This window comes from Salvelinus fontinalis, chromosome 18 (genome assembly GCF_029448725.1).
Source record: "Salvelinus fontinalis isolate EN_2023a chromosome 18, ASM2944872v1, whole genome shotgun sequence".
Classification (NCBI taxonomy): domain Eukaryota; kingdom Metazoa; phylum Chordata; class Actinopteri; order Salmoniformes; family Salmonidae; genus Salvelinus; species Salvelinus fontinalis.
The window spans coordinates 13,627,933-13,650,609 of record NC_074682.1 but is presented as its reverse complement, the minus strand read 5'-3'; the positions used below and the strand labels follow the sequence as shown (position 1 = coordinate 13,650,609).

Sequence of the window (22,677 nt, the reverse complement as noted above, 5' to 3'; positions counted from 1 at the left end):
ATAATACCTCAATCAGCCCGACTAACCGGTGCGTGTATGTAGCCTCGCTACTCTTATTTTCCTCTGTCTTTTTACTGTTTTATTTCTTTACTTACATATTGTTCACCTAACACATTTGTTGCACTGTTGGTTAGAGCCTGTAAGTTGGCATTTCACTGTAAGGTCTACACCTGTTCTATTCGGCGCACGTGACAAATAAACTTTGATTTGATTTTGACAGACTCAATGCTGTTGAGATCAGGGCGCTGTGGGGGCCATACCATCACTTCCAGGACTCCTTGTTCTTCTTTACACTGAAGTTAGTTCTTCATGACTTTCGCTGTATGTTTGTGGTCGTTGTCATGCTGCAGAATACATTTGGATGCCATCAGATGCCTCCCTGATGGTATTGCATGATGGATAAGTAATCTGCCTGTACTTCTCAGCATTGAGGAGACCATTAATTCTGACCAAATCCCCAACTCCATTTGCAGAAATGCAGCCCCAAACTTGCAAGGAACCTCCACCATGCTTCACTGTTGCCTGCAGACACTCATTCATGTACCGCTTTCTTGCACTTGGACCTTCTGCTACAGCCAAATATTTCAAATTTTGATTCATTAGCCCAGAGCACCTGCTGCCATTTTTCTGCACTCCAGTTCCTGTGTTTTCTTGCATAGTTGAGTTGCTTGGCCTTGTTTTCACGTCAGAGGTATGCTTTTTTTTTACCGTAAGTCTTCCATGAAGGCCACTTCTGACCAGACTTATCCGGACATTAGATGAGTGTACCACTGTCCCACTGTTTTCTGCCAATTCTGAGCTTATGGCACTGCTGTACATCTTCTGATTGAGAAGGGAAGTAAGCATGATATGTCTTTCATCTGCTGCAGTAAGTTTCCTTGGCCGACCACTGCGTCTACAGTCCTCAACGTTCCCTGTTTCTTTTTTTTTTTCTTTTTTTTTTTAGGGGTGTTCCCTGTTTCTTTGTGCTTCTTCAAAAGAGCTTGGACAGCACATCTGGAAACCCCTGTCTGCCTTCATATTTCTGCCTAGGAGAGACCTTGTTGATGCAGTATAACTACCTCGTGTTGTTGCTGTGTTCAGTCTTGCCATGGTGTATGACTTTTGACAGTAAACTGTCTTCAGCAACCTCACCTTGTGAGCGGAGTTTGGCTGTTCCTCACCCAGTTTTTTATTCTTCCTACACAGCTGTTTCTGTTTCAGTTAATGATTGTGTTTCAACCTATATATTTAATCATGATCATTAGCACCTGTTTGGTATAATTGTTTGATCATACACCTGACTATATGCCTACAAAATCCCTGACTTTGTGCAAGTGTACCTACAAGAATTGATGCTGTTTTGAAGGCAAAGGGTGGTCACACCAAAAATGGATTTGATTTAGATTTGTGTGTTCACTCACTTTGCATTTAGTTAATTGATAAATATAAACTATTAACATGTCTATTTTTGAAAGCATTCTTACTTTACAGCATTTTTTTCACACCTGCCTAAAACTTTTGCAAAGTACTTTACTCCACAAAAAAAACATCTATGAGAGATACTTGTTTAGCCAAGCTGAACAAGCACAGGGGGTATCAGTGGACACGTTTGTGAGCAGGCAAACAGTTGGCTGCTACATGTGATTATGGAGATTTAAAAGACGATTTCATAAGGGACAAAGTGATTGACAAGTGTCACTCAAATGTGTTGCGCAAGCGGATTCTGCACAAGAGTGACCTCACGCTCACCGATGTAATGGATAAAGCAAGAGCAATGGAGGCTGTTGACCAGCAATCAGACAGAATGAAAAGACTGAATGTCAATGCAATTCAACATGGAAAACATGAACAAAAACAAAATGGTAAAAAAATGAAACAAGATTTTCTTCATCCAACATGGGCATGCCATCTAATTATGACCAAGCTGTCAAATGCTTCAGATGTGATCAGGAGGGCCATACTAGACGGGCATGTTCCATCACACAAGGTAAACAATGCAACAAATGTGGCAAAGATGGACGTTTCTCCAAAATGTGCAGGACAAAGACAAAACTCAATGTAAATCAAGTCACAAACACATCTGCTGTACCAAATGATAAAACAGACAATGATGATGATGAACATGTGTTCACACTTACCAGCAGTACTGATGACGCTGAAACACAGTTATTAATCAATGGCCAGCCAGTTAACATGTTCATTGACTCTAGGGCTAGCTGTAATATTGTGGGCACAGCAACATTCAGTCATTTGCACACCAAATGTAATGTGCAATTGAAACCAACATCCAAGAGAATTCACCCATACAGTTCAACACAACCATTAGCAGTTGAGGGCCTGTTCACTGCCAACATTACAGCAGTTGTTAGTTCTGAGTCAGTCACTGCAGACATTCTAGTCGTGAAAGATGCATAGTCATCTGTACTGGGAAAGAAATCAGCAGTTGCTCTTGGCATTTTGCAGAAAGGGCCAAAGGCACACAAACTCAGTCCAAGATGATAACACAAAGACATTCAAAGCTACACTGCAGGAGGAATACAAAGACTGTTTCACAGGGCTGGGAAAACTGAAAGACATCCAGTTAGGAGTTCATGCAGATGAGACTGTCACACCTGTTGCACAGCCAGTACGTTGAATACAATTCAGTGTCAGGAAGCTAGTTGAAGAGAAGACGAACAAGCTAGAGGACATGGATGTTATTGAGAAAGTGAACGAACCTACACCATGGACGTCACCACTAGTTGTAGTACACAATAAAACCGGCGACATCAGACTATGTGTTGACATGCGAAGAGCAAATGAAGCTGTTGTGCGGGAGCGACACCCCATCCCCACCATCAACGAGATCCTGGAGAACAGGAGCCGGGATCTTCTCAAAACTGGACCTAAAGTGGGGGGATATCATCAGATCGAACTGAAACCCGAGTCTTGTTCCCTGACCACATTTGTGACACACACAGGTTTGTGGCGCTACAAGAGACTAATGTTCGGTGTCTCTGCTCCAGAGACATATCAGCACACCATCCGCCACCGCCAGGTCCTACAAGGTATCGAGGGGGTACACAACATCTCAGATGGTATCATTGTGTTTGGGAAGAACACACAAGAACACAACAAACAAAATATGCAAAATTCTTTAACAAAATGTCTGATATATTACATGACGTAACTGCTTTAATTTCCAATTAGACTGCTTTGGATTTCTTCCTGACCACAATGGCTGCCAATTTAATACCATTCTGAAACAATGAACATTTATGACATAGCATAGCCCCTCTAGTAATTTCAATGGTAAGTACATTATTACTGGTGTGCCATAAGGTCCAAACCATTTCGCAGTGGTATTTTGACCAATCACACTATGCAGACTACAGTCACAGTAGTCCCCTGGAATTGCACTGTCCCATGAAACACAGTGATGTGTGAACATCTGAACTGTTATTGATCTTCAGCCCTGATATTTTAAGATATCACAAGATAGGTGTCTCATTACTGAAAAAAACATGGCATGCTCTCCACAAGCCCCTCATTAATTCACAAAAATATATGCTCTCCCAGATCGAAGCACAATACGTTTGTTTATCTGGTGTGGGTAGATTTTTCATCAATACAATTTTGAAAGCCTAAATCCAGTTACTTGATGCATTGCGATGGATGAGTTCAATTTGAGACCTCAAACATCTCTTCTAGAGATTACGGTAAAAGAATATTAGACCCTCCTCCACTGAGTTCATGAATGTGCAAAGCTCCTCTTCGCACTCTATCATCTGCAGCATAATGCAACAGAGCAGTAACGACAAAATGTAAACTCTAGGCGTTATTGCCAATTCACAGACATGAAAGAGGAATCTTGTGCTCCTCCAAATCATTAAAACAATTTCCCACGATGAGAATTCACTGCAAAGTGGTTGTGATCGCTGTCTGTTTAGGAGTCTTTCTACTTTTGTACTTTTTGGGGGGGAATGCTGCAGACGATCCGCCTTTGAAAGAAGTTGCGGAGGATTACTATTTTCCAACGTCCTCTGGGCTTGGACATATTGTTGCATCGAAGTTAACAAAAAAGCCTCTCGATGAACTTCACATTCTACAGAAACAACCACTCACGGACCGAAAAGAAGCGAAAGTAGTCAGAGGAGGCAATGCGATCGCAAAGCGGTAAGAAATTCTCGGACCATTGCTTGTTGATGTGATTTATTATTGGCTTTTTCTCCACGCCTAATTTTTTCCTTCAACCTTTTGGCACGCATTTAAAGACGTAAGATGTCTCAAAAGTCATGTGGTGATTTTCTGCACTTTTAATCTACCGATTGCATTACTATCTGCTTACCGATATGGTTTATTTTCTATTGTTCCTTTTGGAAGTTATGGAATGAGTCCACACGTATCCTTTCCCTCTTCATTCAGGAGACGTGCTCCCCCATCAAAAACATACATGGGCTCAATTTCAATTCAAGGACGTTGCCAACAAACAATGACTTTATCTGTCACGAGAGGACCAAACATGCAATTGTCATTCAAATCATATTTTTATTATCACACTCTTAATGACCGATCAATGTATTGATTGGATTCATTGCAGAGGTATTTGCACGTAATCTCTCATCTATTCGGTGAGTTGTGTGCATATTTGATCGCATGATGAGCTCAAATAATTGTTTGTACACCAGTTTAAGACAAAGGCTCGAGTGTAAAAATAATTGGGTAGATTTGTGGGGTTTATCCCTTTTTAAGTCCTGTGGTTTACGGGTTTAAAGGTCACCTTGAGAGGTCTTCAATATGGAGTATAAATGAGTCCAAGGAGACCCACTGATTACACCGCTGGGGACTGACGAGCATATATTTACATATCTTATAGAATTTCTTGCATCCAGGACCTATGCCTTCACTGCCTTCATTGGGCAGCAGGTAGCCTAGTGGTTAGAGCTGCAAGATCGAATCCCCGAGCTGGCAAGGTAAAAATCTGTCATTCTGCCCCTGAACAAGGCAGTTAACCCACTGTTCCTAGGCCATCATTGAAAATAATATTTGTTCTTGCCTAGTTAAATAAAGGTTAAAAAAATAATGTATTTGTCCCTTCAAAGTAAACAAGCCCTTCTAGATATATAATGAACAAAAATATAAACGCAACATGTTGGTCCCATGTTTCATCAGTTGAAATAAAGGATCCCAGAAATGTTCCATAAGTACAAAAAAATGTATTTCTCTCAAATTTTGGGCACAAATTTGTTTAAATCCCTATTAGCGAGCATTTCTCCTTTGCCAAGATAATTCATCCACCTGACGGGTGTGACATATCAAGAAACGGCATGATAATTACACAGATGCTCCTTGTGCTGGGGACAATAAAAGGTCATTCTTAAATGTGCAGTTTTGTCACACAACGCCACAGATAAAGTTTTGAGGGCGTGTGCAATTAGCATGCTCACCACAGGAATGTCCAGCAGAGCTGTTGCCAGAGTTGAATGTTAATTGATCTACCATAAGCCACCTCCAACGTCGTTTTAGAGCATCTGGCAGTAGGTCCAACCGGCCTCACAACCGCAGACCACGTGTAACCACGCCAGCCCAAGACATCCACATCCGGCTTCTTCCCCTGCGAGATTGTCTGAGATCAGCCACCTGGGCAGCGGATGAAACTGGGTTTGCACAACCAAAAATTTCTGCACAAACTCTCATTGAACCTCATTTGCGTCCTCGCCTTGACCTGACTGCAGTTTGGAGTTGTAACCTACTTCAGTGGGTGAATTCTCACCTCCGATGACCACTGGCACGCTGGAGAAGTGTGCTCTTCACAGATGAATCCCTGGTTTCATCTGTACCGGACAGATGGCAGACAGCATGTTTTACATCGAGAGCGGTTTGCTGACGTCAACGTTGTGAACAGAGTGCCCCATGGTTGCGTTGGGGTTATGGTATGGGCAGGCATAAGCTACGGACAACGAACACAATTGTATTTTATCGATGAGAATTTGAATGCATAGCGATAACGTGACGAGATCCTGAGGCATTTTGCCGTGCCGTTCATCCACCGCCATCACCTCATGTTTAAGCATGATAATGCACGTCCCCATGTCGCAAGGATCTGTACACAATTCCTGGAAGCTGAAAATGTCCCAGTTCTTCCATGGCCTGCATACTCACCAGACATGTCACCCATTGAGCATGTTTGGGATGCTCTGGATTGACGTGTACGCAGCATGTTCCAGTTCCCGCCAATATCCAGCAACTTCGCACAGCATTAGAGGAGTGGGACAACATTCCACAGGCCACAATCAACAGCCTGATCAACTCTGTGAAGGAGATGTCGCACTGCATGAGGTAAATAGTGACCACACAAGATACTGACTGGTTTTCTGATCCACTCCCCTACCTTATGCATCTGTTGGTCACAGATACCTTATCTCTATTCCCATTGAAATGTGAAATCCATAGATTAGGGCCCAATAAATGTATTTCAATTGACAGATTTTTCTTACTGCAACTCAGTAAAATCTTTGAAATTGTTGCGTTTTATATTTTTGTTCAGTGTAGATGACCTCAACTACTGGTCAAAACAATATGTCATCCCATGCTCTCATCCCCTCTTTCCTGTGCCTTCCCGGATAATAACTAGGCAATGGTTTGTCGTCTTTCACCATTTCTGTCCAGGGGTTGCAACATTTTGTCTCCTATTATATTTTTCCTCTGTCAGGCTATCACGGCTATGATAATATAATCCAGATTTGATAGTCTAAATGCAATACTTTCTGTTGTAAAGCTTGCTTTCACCACACCAGCGTTTCCAAAACTCAGTGCATGTTTTGGTTTTTGCCTTAACACTACACAGCTGATTCAAATGATCAAAGCTTGATGATTAGTTCATTATTTTAAATCAGCTGCGTAGTGTTAGGGCAAAAACCAAAACGTGCACCCCTTGGGGTCCCGAGGACCGAGTTTGGTACATACTGCCCTGCACTGTCCTGTTTGATCAGTGAACTGGTTGGAAGCGTTTATAAAGCATTCGGACTGGACCATAGTGTTCTAGCAGTGACCACACCCACACGTGTGTGCTCTCTATTGATAAGAGAAATGGGGTGATGGAGGAAATTGACTAAAGCAGGTTTCACAAACCATAACATTGCAGTGACATTATGTAAAGCTAAATGTCATCATGGATGACTAAAGACTGCTCTCTCTGTCTGCAGGTCTTGAAACCTCCCTGCTTACCAAATCACCCTGGCAAGGTTTTAAGGGACATCTTATGTGGGCCGTATCAAAGGGAAAAAGCTCATTTTTTTGCAGGACAATGAGCCAATGAAGAAGAGAAAGAGGGAGAAAGAACCTCCTGGGAGACATGGGCAGAGGCTGGCGTTGAGTAACTTGGAAAATCTGTTTATCAGAATACACGTGGCAAGGGCTGATGATTCACTTAAAGAGAATGTAACTTTATTCAAATCCATTATGCACGGGGAGGACTTTCATATTCAGAAAGGAAAGCAAGCACATTTTTGTTATTTTCTCCAAAACCTCTGAAATTCCCTTCTCGCAGTCTTCATCCAAGCAAGCCTTCAGCTCATTGTAGTAGTGGGTCGTGTCTGATTCTGAATAGTGTAAGTCATTTTTGATAGATTTGTTGAACAAGGTAAGCTGTATTGTCACTGCTTTTTTTTTTCAAGGTTTGAAAGATTGTTGCAATGCAAGCCCAAGGCCTCATAGGCGCAGTACTCTCTGTTGTCAATAATTAGTTCAGTTTTTGTTGTATCCCCTCAGAGCTAGTCCGAGTCTGTCCAAATGTTTAGGACACTAAAGAGGCCTTTCTACTGACTCTGAAAAACACCCAAAGAAAGATGCCCAGGGTCCCTGCTCATCTGCGTGAACATGCCTTAGGCATGCTGCAAGGAGGCATGAGGACTCCAGATGTGGCCAGGGCAATAAATTGCAATGTCTGTACTGTGAGACGCCTAAGACAGCGCGAAAGGACGGACAGTTGATCGTCCTCTCAGTGGCAGACTACGTGTAACAACACCTGCACAGGATTGGTACTTCTGAACATCACACCTGTGGGACAGGTACAGGATGGCAACAACAACTGCCCGAGTTTTTCCTAGTCACAGTGCTTCTACACCTGCATTGCTTGCTGTTTGGGGTTTTAGGCTGGGTTTATGAACAGCACTTTAATATATCAGCTGATGTAAGAAGGGCCATATAAATACATTTGATTTGAGTTACACCAGGAACACACAATCCCTCCATCAGTGCGCAGACTGTCCGCAATAGGCTGAGAGAGGCTGGACTAAGGGCTTGTAGGCCTGTTGTAAGGCAGGTCCTCACCAGACATCACTGGCAACAACGTCGCCTATGGGCACAAACCCACCGTCGCTGGACCAGAAAGGACCGGCAAAAGGTGCTCTTTTTAATTTTACCTTCACTTAACTAGGCAAGTAAGTTAAGAACAAATTCTTATTTTCAATGACGGCCAAGGAACAGTGGGTTAACTGCCTTCTTCAGGGGCAGAACGACAGATTTTTACCTTGTCAGCTCAGGGATTCGATCTTGCAACTTTTTGGTTACTAGTCCAACGCTCTAACCACACCTCTTCACTGACGAGTCGCAGTTTTGTCTCACCGTGGGTGATGGTCGGATTCGCGTTTATCGTCGAAGGAATGTGTTACACCGAGGCCTGTACTCTGGAGAGGGATCGATTTGGAGGTGGAGGGTCCGTCATGGTCTGGGACTGTGTGTCACAGCATCATCGGACTGAGCTTGCTTCATTGCAGGCAATCTCAACACTGTGCGTTACAGGGAAGACATCCTCCTCCCTCATGTGGTACCCTAGCTGCAGACTCATCCTGACATGACCCTCCAGCATGACAATGCCACCAGCCATACTGCTTGTTCTGTGCGTGATTTCCTGCAAGACAGGAATGTCAGTGTTGTGCCATGACCAGCGAAGAGCCCGGATCTCAATCCCATTGAGAACGTCTGGAACCTGTTGGATCGGAGGGTGAGGGCTAGGGCCATTCCCCCCAGAAATGTCCGGGAACTTGCAGGTGCCTTGGTGGAAGAGTGGGTTAACATCTTACAGCAAGAACTGGCAAATCTGGTGCAGTCCATGAGGAGGAGATGCACTGCAGTACTTAATGCAGCTGTTGGCCACACCAGATCCAGAGGTGGGACCAAGTCATTGTTTTACAAGTCACAAGTAAGTCTCAAGTCTTAGCACTCAAGTCGCAAGTCTGACTCATATCTCAAGTCAAGACCGACAAGTATCAAGTCAAGTTTCAAGTCCTAAACTTTGAGTTTCGAGTCCTAAACAAGTCATAATGTGCTCTTCACCAAATGTAATACCATTTCATATTTTTAACAAGAGTAATAGTTGGTATATTACATTTACGCAAATCATGAATGCTTTTAAAAATATCTATATATTTATTACTTTCCAAATAAACGTTATATTTCCATGGGTAGCCATGAGAAAGATCCCCCCCCAATAGTGATTGACTATCAAGGATCGCTATGGGGCGCAATCGGGCGATGTAGGCTTGTACACAATCGCCCAACCTTAACACACAGACACACACTTTGTGTGTGGTTACAGTAGGCTAACGTATGTCAATAGTTTTAGGAACAGCAGTAACGTCAGGCAGGATTTAGGCTACCAACTGCCTAGTCAGTTGTAGCTCAATCTTGGGTGCAATGATGACATTCCCGCACTGACTGACTGTGTGGAGGATCACTTATTTAGCCTACATGCTACACTAGCCAAGTTATAAATTATATAGCTGTCGGCTATATTAGCCACGACTTACCGTTCTTTGTGCAGCTTCAAATGTCGAACAAAGTTGGAAATTATTGCGCCTCCGTCTAATTTTCTTCCCGCATGTTTTGCAAGTTGCAATCTGTTGTTTTTTTTGATACAGCATCGTCTTTATATCTGAAAATAATAATATTGGGTATCATCTTTCAAAGGGCTCCATCTGAATTCACCCGCCGACGTTCCTCTGCACTGCACTGCAACGCACAACTTTTTCTCAGCTGGCACAATTTAATTGGTTGCTGTCCGATTCAAACTCTAATCCGTTAAATGAAGAGTTGATGCGCTGCACACTTTTTTTTAATAGCATAATTTTTAATATTTGGGCTTGGGGAGGGTATCAAGTCAGCTTGGGGAGGGTATCAAGTCAGGTCGAGTCAAAAGGCTCAAGTCCAAGTTAAGTCATTGGTGTTAAAGTCGAGTTGCAAGTCATCATATTTGTGACTCGAGTCCAAGTCATGTGACTCGAGTCCACACCTCTACCAGATACTGACTGTTACTTTTGATTTTGACCCCCCCCCCCCTTTGTTCAGGGACACATTATTGAATTTCTGTTAGTCACATGTCTGTGGAACTTGTTCAGTTTGTGTCTTAGTTGTTGATTCTTATGTTCATACAAATATTTACACATGTTAAGTTTGCTGAAAACAAACGCAGTTGACAGTGAGAGGACGTTTATTTTTTTGCTGAGTTTAGTATGCATCATAGAACAACACATTTTAGGGTTAGGTTGCAGGTTAAAAGAGAGAATTCCTCTCCCTCAGTTACATTCCCCCTACTAACATTGTACACAGTACATGCTCATAAATGAATTGTTCTTGAAAGAGCCATCAAAACCTAGACTAGAGGGCAGGTTTCTCTTGAGCCCTGCCATCAATCATAATCTGTGTTGCATGATTGTCCCTCAGCCATGCAGAAAACGAAGTGTCACGCTTGGAGACTGTCCTGCAACCCACCTTTCCAAAATCCTTTCACAACTGGTAGACAAAGGATGCTTTGTTCTAAAGGAGGATTTTTGTGGCCATGAGTTTGCATTCTTCCTTTGCTCATGCTAATGCCTACATTTACAGGTGTTATATAAATAAACACAGCCCATACAGTATATACAAAGTGCAGCTCTGAGTATCTAGGTCTAGTTCTACATTGAGCTATAAAAATATATATTTTTCAGACTGATATTCAACTCTGGCTGAATCCATTTGTATTTAATGGCAGTCTCTGCCGCTGTGCAGAGAGAATTTATAAAATCAGATATAGAAACTTGAGCATTAGAACAAAGCCCAGTGGATATATACAGACCTACAGTACAGGGGGAGGGACTTCTGCTTACTCTGAAGAGTCTTCAGGGACGTCTTAACGAAGGCCTTGAATATGGACGTGTTGGTTAGCTGTCTGTCAGTAGAAACAGTGTGATGACGTGCTGTCTGGAATGTATGCGTCTCAGGCATATCCTGTCATGTTCCTGCCGTGCCTCTTAACAAAGCTGTAGATGTGTTCTCATGGCGTTGCCGTTGATATGTCCTTGATGAAGTAGCAGCCTTGCTTTGGAGCGACATGGCTCTGGTGTTCGGATGTTATTTGATGAGGCTTCTGTTAACTGAGAGTCTTTAGTCTTGTTGCCCCTGTGTGTTCCCTTGTATCAGACAGAGGGGTGACATGGGACTGGGCAGGCTCTCATCGAAGCGTGCCCGAGCTGAAGAAGTCATGCACCTGGCCGTGGTGGCCTGCGGGAACCGCCTGGACGAGACGCTTACCATGGTCAAGTCGGCCCTCCTCTTCAGCATCAAGAGGATCAAGTTCCACATCTTTGCAGAGGACCCTTTGTCCTCTCAGTTTGAAAAAAAGGTAAGTACCCTCAGGCAGGTACTAGAGTGCATGATCTAGGCTTTAGGTACGGTATGTTTCTGGAAAAGGAACACACTAATTCTCAAAATATAGGCCTTATTGAATATTTTCAGAGACTCATGCTTCTCATGCATATCTTGGTTGCTGCTCAGTAATATATTACATTTACTGCCAGATCTGAGCTTGTTTAAAAAAAAAAAAGTCCGTTTTTTGAACTCCCTCTTGCTTCAACATCTTACAGGCTTCAGACCCTTTTATCTCAAGGCCGATCATGTGACTCAGACATTTCTCACTGCATTACCCATGCAACATTTCAGTCATCTTTAGTTTGTTTATTCACGATCCAAGCTTTACAAAGTCAATGTGTTGGGCTACTGTGTAACTGTAAATCTAAAGGTATACATACTGGTAAATGAAAACAGCATGCATGCGTGAGGCTACATGCCCTTTGAGTGTGTATGGGGTATGGTCTGTGTAGCATGTGAACATCCCCTTTATAATTGGCTTCATGCTAGCCAGGAAGTTGAGTTAGTTAAACCCTAAAATCAGTAGCATATGTGCAGGAGATGGAACATTCCATGTCTGGCCTGCCTGCGCTGGTCAAAAAGGAGGTAGAAGAGAAGGGGTGAAAAGGGGTTCTGGCCTCGATCTATGCACTTAGTCAACAGAAACCCGGCCAGCTCCGCCCACTGATCTTTGTTTTGGGGCCAAATTATTTAATAATGCTGACGAATATGGAGGGCTTCAGAATCTAACGGAGCAGAAATCGTAGGCCTCTGTGTGACAGCAGTGTTTACTTTGAGGGGCTAACCCTCAGGCTTGGACAGAATGGGCTTCAAATTGGCTACCTCTTGTTTAGGTTAGTTTCACTGGGTTAGGCGTAGTTCTAGCAACAGCTGGCAGCATTATGGTCAATGTACAACACCACTGCACTTACTGTAAAGACATGACTTCATTGGTTTACTAAAACTTCCTTAGATGTGTACAGTTCCTTTGGAAAGTATTCAGACCCTTTGAATTTTTCCACATTTTGTTAGTTTACAGGCTTATTCTAAAAGTGATTTAAATAGTCCCCCCCCCCCTAATCAGTCTAAACAGAATACCCCATAATGACAAAGCAAAAGCAGGTATAGACATTTTTGCTAATTTATCATTTTTATTATTACATTTACATATGTATTCAGATGCTTTACTCAGTACTTTGTTGAAACACCTTTGGCAGCGATTTACAGTCTCCAGACTTCTTGGGTATGACGCTACAAGCTTGGCACACCTGTATTTGGGGAGTTTCTCCCATTCTTCTCTGCAGTGAGCTTGTGGGTTTTACTGACTGATCAGAGGCTACCAAGTAGCCAATGGCGACTTTGAAGGAGCTTCAGGCCTTTATGGCAAAGACTGGCCAATGTGTGCATGTAACCACAATATCACAAGTGCTCCACAAATCTGGCGTCTATGGGAGGGTGGCAAGAAAAAAAAACACTCCTCAAAAAAAGCCACATTAAGTCTTATGTAAGCTTAGCCAAAAAGCACATTGGAGATTGAGTCCAAGTGGCAAAAAGTGCTGTGGTCAGATGAGACCAAAATTGAACTTTTTGGCCTTAACGCAAAACGATATGTCCGGCGAAAACCCAATACATCTTTCCACTCAAAGAACACCATGCCTACAGTAAAGCACGGTGGTGGCAGCATCCTGTTGTGGGGGTGTTTCTCTTCAGCAGGGACTGGAGCACTTGTCAGGATAGAAGGGAAAATGGAAAGTGCAAAATACCGACAGATTCTTGAGAACCTGCAGCCCTCTGCCAGGAAGTTTAAAATGGGAAGATGGTTCACGTTTCAACATGCCAATGACCCACAGAACACTGCCAAAGCAACCGTACAGTGGCTGAAGGACAAGATGGTGAATGTCCTTGAATGGCCTAGTCAGAGCTCCGACCTAAATCCAGTTGAGAATCTGTGGAATGACTTGAGTGCAGTCCATGAGCGTCACCATGCAATTTGACTGAGTTTAAACAATTCTGCAAGGAAGAATGGGCAAATATTGCACAGTCTAGGTGAGCAAAGTTCGAGACGTATTCAAAGAGACTCATGGCTATAATTCAAGCAGAAGGTGGTTCCACCAAGTCTTAACCCAGGGGTGTTCACTTATCCAAATAGGGTATTTTACTGTTTTTTATTTTAATTTTCAGATTTTTTTCTTTCTCCCACTTGCATATTGTGGGTTACTGTAAGGCTGTAGGCAACAAAAGGTGAACATTTTGAAAGTGGGTGGTGACTTTCTATACCCACTGTAAATAAGGTATGTTTTTTATTTGTAATAAATTTGCTAAAATATCTGAACCTGTTTTCGCTTTGTCATTTATGGGGTATTGTGTGCAGATTGCTGAGGATTATGATAATTTTTTATCCATTTTAGAATAAGGCTGTAACATAACAATGTGGAAAAAGTCAAGAGGTCTGAATACTTTCTGAAGGCACTGTATGTAGACTTGAACTCTCAGGAGTGTATGGTGTCCGAATAAGGAATATTTCCATTTGCTCTTTCAGTGATCCCTCTCCCATACACCTTGACTCAACCTTTCGAGTTGCAATTTTGTTACTTTGGATGTTAGATATGCGACGATAAAGGAGACACCTTGTGATGGCATCTTAAAATGGCTGTGCTGCCTCCCGGGTGGCGCAGTGGTCTAGGGCACTGCATCGCAGCGCTAGCTGTGCCACCAGAGTCTCTGGGTTCGCGCCCAGGCTCTGTCGCAGCCGGCCGCGACCGGGAGGTCCGTGGGGCGACGCACAATTGGCCTAGCGTCGTCCGGGTTAGGGAGGGTTTGGCCGGTAGGGATATCCTTTTCTTATCGCGCTCCAGCGACTCCTGTGGCGGGCCGGGCGCAGTGCGTGCTAAACAAGGGGGGCGGGTGCACGGTGTTTCCTCCAACACATTGGTGCGGCTGGCTTCCGGATTGGAGGCGCGCTGTGTTAAGAAGCAGTGCGGCTTGGTTGGGTTGTGCTTCGGAGGACGCATGGCTTTCGACCTTCGTCTCTCCCGAGCCCGTACGGGAGTTGTAGCGATGAGACACGATAGTAATTACTAGCGATTGGATACCACGAAAATTGGGGAGAAAAGGGGGTAAAAAAAAATAAAAAATGGCTGTGCTACCTCTAACAGATGATGGTGTCTAGTAACTTTGTAGTTTCTCTTTCAGCTGAGCCAGTGGGCCCGTGCTGTCTCCAACAAGTTCCAGTACAGTATCTACCCAATCACGTTCTCTGTGGGGAATGCAGAGGAATGGAAAAAGCTGTTCAAGCCCTGCGCTGCCCAGAGGCTGTTTCTCCCTGTAAGGCTGCAGCACATTTTCTCTCACCTCTCTGTGTACTATGTCGTATTTATCAAACATATATACTGATTTAAACTGATAGAGATATATATTAATCAGCAAATGTGTTTAGATAATTGTCCAGGCCATCTGTTTCCTATTTCTGTTCCACTCTGGGCTGCATTCTGACCCCAATGCATTTTCTATTAGATAGTTTTAGCTTAGTTTACGCAAGCATACGAGTGATATACCCAGAGAATAATAGTGTATCCTTTTATTATGGATTTTACTTGTTGTATTACATTTGTATATAATCAATTACCTTAGCATGGTAATATATATGGATTTATTCATACCCATTGACCTTTACTTAACAAACCAGCAATCCCCAGAGATTGAATTCAATGGACATGCATGTCTTTTTTTTATGGACTATCTTTGAATCAGTGTGCACACACACATTGCTTTCTCCTCGTACACATTGCATCACACTGTGGTAAAAAGTGGTAAGCAATCCATGACTGCCATTTGATTGATTGGCAGATGATTCTCCACAAACCATATACTTTGCAGGTGCCAAGTGATATTTGATTCTCATCAGGAACAGATTGCTTTGTGGTTGTTCTCTTCCCTCAAGCCATTGTAGGTTTTGAGATGGCACATACTGTATGCATAAAGGTCTGTCACTGGAATAGGAAAACATTTGATATTCTGATTGTAACTTACACATGATTGTCGTGACAATAGGTGATCCTGAAGGATGTGGACTCTCTACTCTACGTGGATACAGATGTGCTGTTCCTCAGACCCATGGATGATATGTGGAGTTTCCTCAAGGCCTTCAACACCACCCAGCTTGCTGCTATGGCCCCAGAGCATGAGATCCCCAAGATTGGCTGGTACAGCCGCTTCGCACGCCACCCCTTCTACGGGGTCACCGGGGTCAACTCTGGAGTCATGCTGATGAACCTCACAAGGATCCGAAGAACTTTGTTCAAAGTAAGGATCATCAATCAATTAATCAACATTTTGGTCATATTCCCTGTCCCATGTCACTCACTACTGAGAATTTCTGCCCTGTTGTCCACCTCTGAGTTAAATCTCTAAGGAGAGTAGTTGTATCATTCAATCAAATGTCTGAAGCCAGCCAGCTTAAGATATGGCACTTATTGGCACTCCGTCTCAACAGTTGGAGTGCTCAATGTAGCGTAGGCCATGATTTAAGGCTCTGTGATTGTCACACTCACATTAGAGCAGTGCTTCAGCACACTCAAGCTCAACTTGGCATTTCCCTGCATCCAAGAAAGAGCATTACAAATTGTAACTTGGGGAGTACTTGGCTAAAACTCTGTAAATTTGCTCCTTTCAAATTGGGCAATTCTGTAGTGTAAGATGTATAGCTGCTACTTGGGTTGTGGAGTAAACCAGTCCTTGTTCCTACTCCAGAACAGCATGATACCCAGTGGCCTGTCATGGGAGGACCTACTCCACCCACTCTACCAGAAGTACAAGAACCACATCACTTGGGGTGACCAAGACCTCCTCAACATTATCTTCCACTACAACCCAGGTACACTCTACCACACCACAAATACGAAAATAAAATGGTATATCATTTCACCGCCATTCATGTTGACAGCAAGAGCTGTACTTAGGCTTGCATCAATTTACAATGTTTCCCCAAAACATGATTCCAAGGGTGGTTGCATAAATGTCATCTTGTATGGAATTCAATACAATTCCTTCAGGCAGGTGTCGTTATTGGTTTTCCTGCTCTAATACAACCACAAGAAAGAACTCTCCTGAATGAGGTCAATGCTGTGGAACTAAACAAGCCTGCGGCTGCAGCAGATTCAGTCACAAGTACTAAGTGTTCCAAGCCTTAAGTAGACTTGGCAGGAGCGTTGTTTGTCTGACAACATGAATGGAACCTGCCTGCTAAACAAGCATATCCCTAGCAGCATCCCCAAATACATATATTCTTTTGAAGGGCCATGTGGAGGGAGCAGCCAGTCACTGTGAACGATCTGCATCCAACATGGAAAGACTTTAGTCTCTGGCATGTGTCTGATCCTTCTCTTTTTATGTCTGCCCGTAACCCGGTCTCAGAGCATTTAGTATTATTCTGTACGTAAATCCGAGACACTCAATTTAGTGTATGTTACATTTCATATGGTTCTATCAGACAGATGGTTACTTAAGGCAAAAACGAAAGTGGGGTGGATGGATGGGTGAGTTTGAATCTCATCACGGACAACTTTAGCATTTTAGCTAATTATCAACTACTTTTGAGCAACTTTGAAACTACTTAGCTAACCCTTCCCCTAACTTTAACCTATGTGAAGAGTTAGCTAAAATGATTAAAGGGGAAGGGTTAAGGCTAACTCCTAAACTTAACCCTAACCCCTAAACCATCTAGCAACACAATGGTTGCGAGTTCAAATCTCATCACGGACAACTTTAGCATTTTGGCAACTAACTACGTTTTAGCTACTTTGCAACTACTTTGCTAACCCTAACTTTAACCCTTCACGTAACCTTAACCCCGCAGCTTAACTAACGTTGGCGAGCTAGTTAACGTTAGCCACCTAGCTAGAATTAGTAACATATCATATGTTTGGCAAATTCAACATATTGTACATTTAGCAAATCTTTTACATAATACGAAATGTAATTTGTAACATATCATATGAAATAGGTGATGGACATCCACAAAATAATACATACTATACATCATACGAAATGGAGTGTCTGGATTTACTTACAGAATAATACGAAATTCTCTGAGACTAGGTTGCTGCCCTTGTTTCTGGTTGAAGGGGATTCTCCATTGGTGTTTTTCTCTCTTCCCAAGCCAAGATTTAATGCATTTTTAAAAGGACTAGAATCATTTTAGTTGTGAAGCAAGCCAATTGATAATTTACATGTTTTGGGATCAGCAAAACATGAGTTCTGAACGATTATCATTGTAGGTTGAAGTCATTCGTTTTTTTCCCTAAATGCTGTCTTTGGTACTAATCAGTTTTTTTCCCCAATACTGGTGTCACAGTATACACTATGGTAAGCTTTGAGACATTGTGCAGAAATCTGACAGACATGTAATGGTGTGTTCCTGTGTTTGCAGAGTCTCTGTACACCTTCCCATGCCAGTGGAACTACAGGCCTGATCACTGCATGTATGGGAGCAACTGTAAAGGAGCGGAACAGGAAGGCGTGTCCATTCTCCACGGGAACCGAGGAGTGTATCATGATGACAAGCAGCCAGCCTTTAAAGTAGTGTATGATGCAATACATGAGGTAAGAACAATCTATTCATTTGAGTGGATTGTTTCACTAAAAATTGCACGTTTATTTACTAGATTGCCGGTTACATCCTTTGGGACAAAGGCAACAAAATATGAAGGGGGAGGATCTCAGAAAATGATCAATCTTGGTATTAAATCCTTCTGTCCTTTTCTCTCCTTGGAAATGCTGTGGAAATGTTAACGTAAGGAAATCCTTGTCTCACCGCAACATCAGCCCCCTCTGCTGTCCATAGATAAGCCTTTTATTAACCACACAATTTGATTAATATCCATCCCCTTCTACTGTACCTACAGTAAGCCAATGGCACGGTTGATTTATAAGAGGTTTGATAAGTTACCACTACTGGTGTCTAACCCTGAGGCCTGCAATGATTCTGTTTTACAGTACCCCTTTGAGGACAACTTGTTCCAGTCGCTGTTCTATCCCCTCCAGACCAAGTTTCTAGACACTGTCAACACCCTGTGTGGTCGGATTCCCCAGGTGTTTCTCAAACAGGTAGAGAAAACCATGAGGACCGTGTACGAGAAGAAAGTGGTCCGTCATGTGAAGCCTCCACCTAAATAACTACAGGAAACTGGATAGAGGAAGTTGTTTCTGACATCACTATGGGAATCTTTCTGTGGAAGATGTGCAATGTCAGGAGTCCCCAGACCAGACTGCCATATTATGACTGACTGAACTAGTATGGAAACTGATTGATGGAATCAGAATGCGTTGCACAGCACAGCGGATCACAAATTACATTCCATTTGATTGGAATGGTGGAATGGATCATGATGATCATGTAGGGCAGGCATTCAGTGCTGGTCAATGATGCCGTGTGTGGGGTAAGCTTGCCTTATCACCCACTTAATTGTTTTTACAGAAACTGATTTACAGGTAAAAATGTGATTGGCTTCATAATTTGTTTAATACCTTTTTTAAGTACAATGCTTTCTTCAGGTCAGGATTAAGTCCTGGTGGAGAGAATTAAGTGGGAATTAAAAAATGGCAGAGATAATTTTGTTTCTCTTAAAATGTGCATGAAAGTGTCTGCCGTAACACCTTTATACCTGAGGCTTCTGGAAATGGTTTGAAATGTTCCTACTCTGCATGGAGGTCAGCGCCTAACTGATCCTTTTATGTCAAACAAAGCTAATGGGTCTTTGCTTAACCAGAGCTTTCTGTCAAAGACAAAATTACTTGCATATCTGTACATGTGGATGTGATTCAACTTGTCCAGTTCTCCAAATGCCAACGACAGTATTAAACACAGTTCATGAACATATCATACACTAGAAATTACCATTCATATTATGTATAGGTAAAGGCCCTATTGCAGGGGTAGGCAACCCTGTTCCTGGAGTGCTGCAGGCACTTCATGTTTTTGCTTTAGCTGACCTGGAAGACAAGGTGTGTTGAATTTATGCAATCACTGAAGTGATCAATTAGGTCAGGTGTGGTGCCTTAGTTGGAACAAAAATCCTGCAGTACTCAGGAACAGGGTTGCCTGCCCTATTGCATTGCGGTAATAGTTTGACTTGTGCAAATAGAACAGGGCATGCATACCATTAGTCCTCTATTCAATTGTCAAAGCATTGCAAATCCCTATATGAAGAAGCAGTGTAGTTGTCACAGATCAAAACTACCAAAGTGCTAGTGCTTATAGTCGGACAGTATTTTAAAAACTATGTGCCATGTGTATTAATAAATGCTCTTAAAATGTTTATTTTGTTTGTGCAAGAAAAGGACAGTATACTTAATGAAAGTGTCTTGCTATAAAGTCATACTATCAGTGAGTGATACAGTATGTGTACTCTGGGATTTATAATGTGACGTTCGTGTAGCCTACTCCATCGGTTGTCATGTGTGTTTACCGGTAATCATTTAAACTGGAAACTCAAGATGGTTGTATTTATACATGCTTATGTTTACTCTTTTTTCAGAATAAAGAAAATGCCAACAGTTCTGTGTCTATATTAGTGGAACATAAGATATGCACAGCCTTGCAGCTATAGATTCAAGACATTTTAAATATATCATGCAGGGGACACTCAGTGGTTTGTCAGATGTATGCCCATCCTGAAGTACATAACGTGAAGAAAGCAAGGCAAGGATTTTTAGAGGATAGGTATCTTTTATAGAAGAAACCCTTCAGCTTGAAGGCGCTGGCATGAATGTACAGTGCGTTCGGAAAGTATTCATACCCCTTGACCTTTTCCACATTTTGTTACGTTACAGCCTTATTCTAAAATTGATTAAATTAATGTTTTCCCTCAATCTACACACAATACCTCATAATGACAAAGTTAAGTTATTTTTGCACTTAATTTTTTTTTTTAACATCTGATTTACTTAAGTATTCAGACCCTTTGCGATGAGACTCAATTGAGCTCATGTGCATCCTGTTTTCATTGATCATCCTTGATGTTTCTACAACTTGATTGGAGTCCACCTGTGGTATATTCAATTGATTTGACATTATTTGGAAAGGCACATCTACCTACAGTGCATTCGGAACGTTTTCAGGCCCCTTGACTTATTCCACATTTTGTTACGTTACAGCCTAATACCCCATAATGACAGCAAAAACATGCTTTTAGACATTTTTGCAAATGTATAAAAAATATGAAATCATATTTACATATGTATTCAGACCCTTTACTCAGTACTTTGTTGAAGCACCTTTGGCAGCTATTGATTAGAGCCTCGTGTTCTTGGGTATGACGCTACAAGCTTGGCACCTGTATTTGGGGAGTTTGTCCCATTCTTCTCTGCAGATCCTCACAAGCTCTGTCAGGTTGGATGGGGAGCGTTGGATGTTCGATTGGATTCAAGTCTGGGCTCTGGCAGGGACACAAGGACATTCAGAGACTTGTCCCGAAGCCACTCCTGCGTTGTCTTGGCTGTGTGCGTAGGGTTGTTTTCCTGTTGGAAGGTGCGAAGGACCTCTCTGTACTTTGTTCCGTTCATCTTTCCCTCGATCCTGACTAGTCTCCCAGTCCCTGCCGCTGAAGAACATCCCCACAGCATGATGCTGCCACCATTCTTTACCGTGGGGATGGTGCCAGGTTTCCTCTAGACGTGAAGCTTGGCATTCAGGCCAAAGAGTTCAATATTGGTTTCATCAGACCAGATAATCTTGTTTCTCATAGTTGGAGTCCTTTAGGTGTCTTTTAGCAAACTCCAACCGGGCTGTCATGTACCTTTTACTGAGGAGTGGCTTCCGACTGGCCACTCTACCATAAAGGCCTGATTGGTGGAGTGCAGCAAAGATACTTGTCCTTCTGGAATGTAGAGACAAATATTAATATAACTAAACCAAGATAGACCACAACTTATCGTTTACAATGGGAACAAATGAGTCATAGTGGGCAGAGCCAAACACGGACTAGCGATATCCTATTGGCGCGTTCTAGTAAACATCTCCATATGTCTGTTAGGGAACGCCTAATCTAAAGTGCGCGTGTGCAGTAACTATATTCGTCTTTGCACTCTTAAACGGCGCGATTTTTAAAAACCTTTGCAAAGGGTAAAGTCTACAAAACTTAGTCCACTCTGTTCATAAAATATTCTAGTTTTGGGAACAGACGACTGTATTGAGATCAAATGTTTAATCGATGAGAAAATTTGCAGAATGTTGGCCAAAATCAATCTCGTTCCATCTTCTTCCACTGCCCGCCATATTTGGTAGTGAGTGGAAACGCCAACCGGATGCTTCACATTTATACTTCCAGTGAAATATCTGTCTCATTATTCAAGCTGTGGTAGAGAGGTCAATAACGGTATAATGCATTGAGCCTATTGAACTCGATCCGAAACAATATAATTGCCATGGAAACGCGTGGGGGAAAGGACCGTGGGTCGAGATCCTGGGTCGCCTCATTTCCCCCAGCAAAATTAGCTTACATTTAGGCTCTTGTTTATGTGTATTTCACACTATGTTGAGGTCAAAATCGGAGTATGACGCTTGTATGGATGTCAAGTCAACCCTGATGTCGTTAACAATCGACTGCATTACAGTTAAAAACAGTATTGACTAGCACCACCGATTTCTGTATGCCAGTTAATACGAACGGAAGTTAGCCTTTATCAGTCACTTCTTCTAAACCTGAAAATGGATCACTTGTATATGTTATACAGACAAAAACAGTAAATCCAAATCGGACTTTAGTAACCACATTGTGAGCAATGTTATAATATAATCACAACAGATTTGAAGAATATTCACTTTGTTAGATGATATTTGTTGAATGTACCCCCATCTGGTCTGCGTTCCAATGATCCTTTACTTAATCTATTTTGCAACTTGTTGAACAGCAGCGTACTCCCCGTACTTTCTGCGTTCTGAATCTGATCCGCAATGACCTCACGAGCGCCATATTAAAACGCTTCTTCTTCCCCTTACATGTTATGGGGCAGCGCTATCCAGGATGCTTTGGACGTCCATACCCTAACCAAAAA

General features: G+C 42.5%; 1 protein-coding gene and 1 long non-coding RNA gene across 2 annotated transcripts; one reads left to right on the top strand and one right to left on the bottom strand.

Annotated features, from left to right (window-relative positions):
- Positions 1 to 3,729: 3,729 nt before the first annotated feature.
- Positions 3,730 to 20,178, top strand: LOC129815009 (glucoside xylosyltransferase 2-like). The gene is made up of 7 exons (XM_055868259.1): positions 3,730 to 4,137; positions 11,419 to 11,620; positions 14,818 to 14,949; positions 15,676 to 15,927; positions 16,375 to 16,498; positions 18,053 to 18,225; positions 18,619 to 20,178. Exons 1-7 carry the CDS (start codon positions 3,869 to 3,871, stop codon positions 18,796 to 18,798), a joined length of 1,332 nt encoding a protein of 443 aa, XP_055724234.1. The 5' UTR covers positions 3,730 to 3,868; the 3' UTR covers positions 18,799 to 20,178.
- Positions 18,254 to 22,670, bottom strand: LOC129815011 (uncharacterized). The gene is made up of 2 exons (XR_008753385.1): positions 22,445 to 22,670; positions 18,254 to 21,500 (listed from the first exon to the last, which is right to left on the bottom strand). It is a non-coding gene; the product is annotated as an uncharacterized LOC129815011 (long non-coding RNA).
- Positions 22,671 to 22,677: the final 7 nt, after the last annotated feature.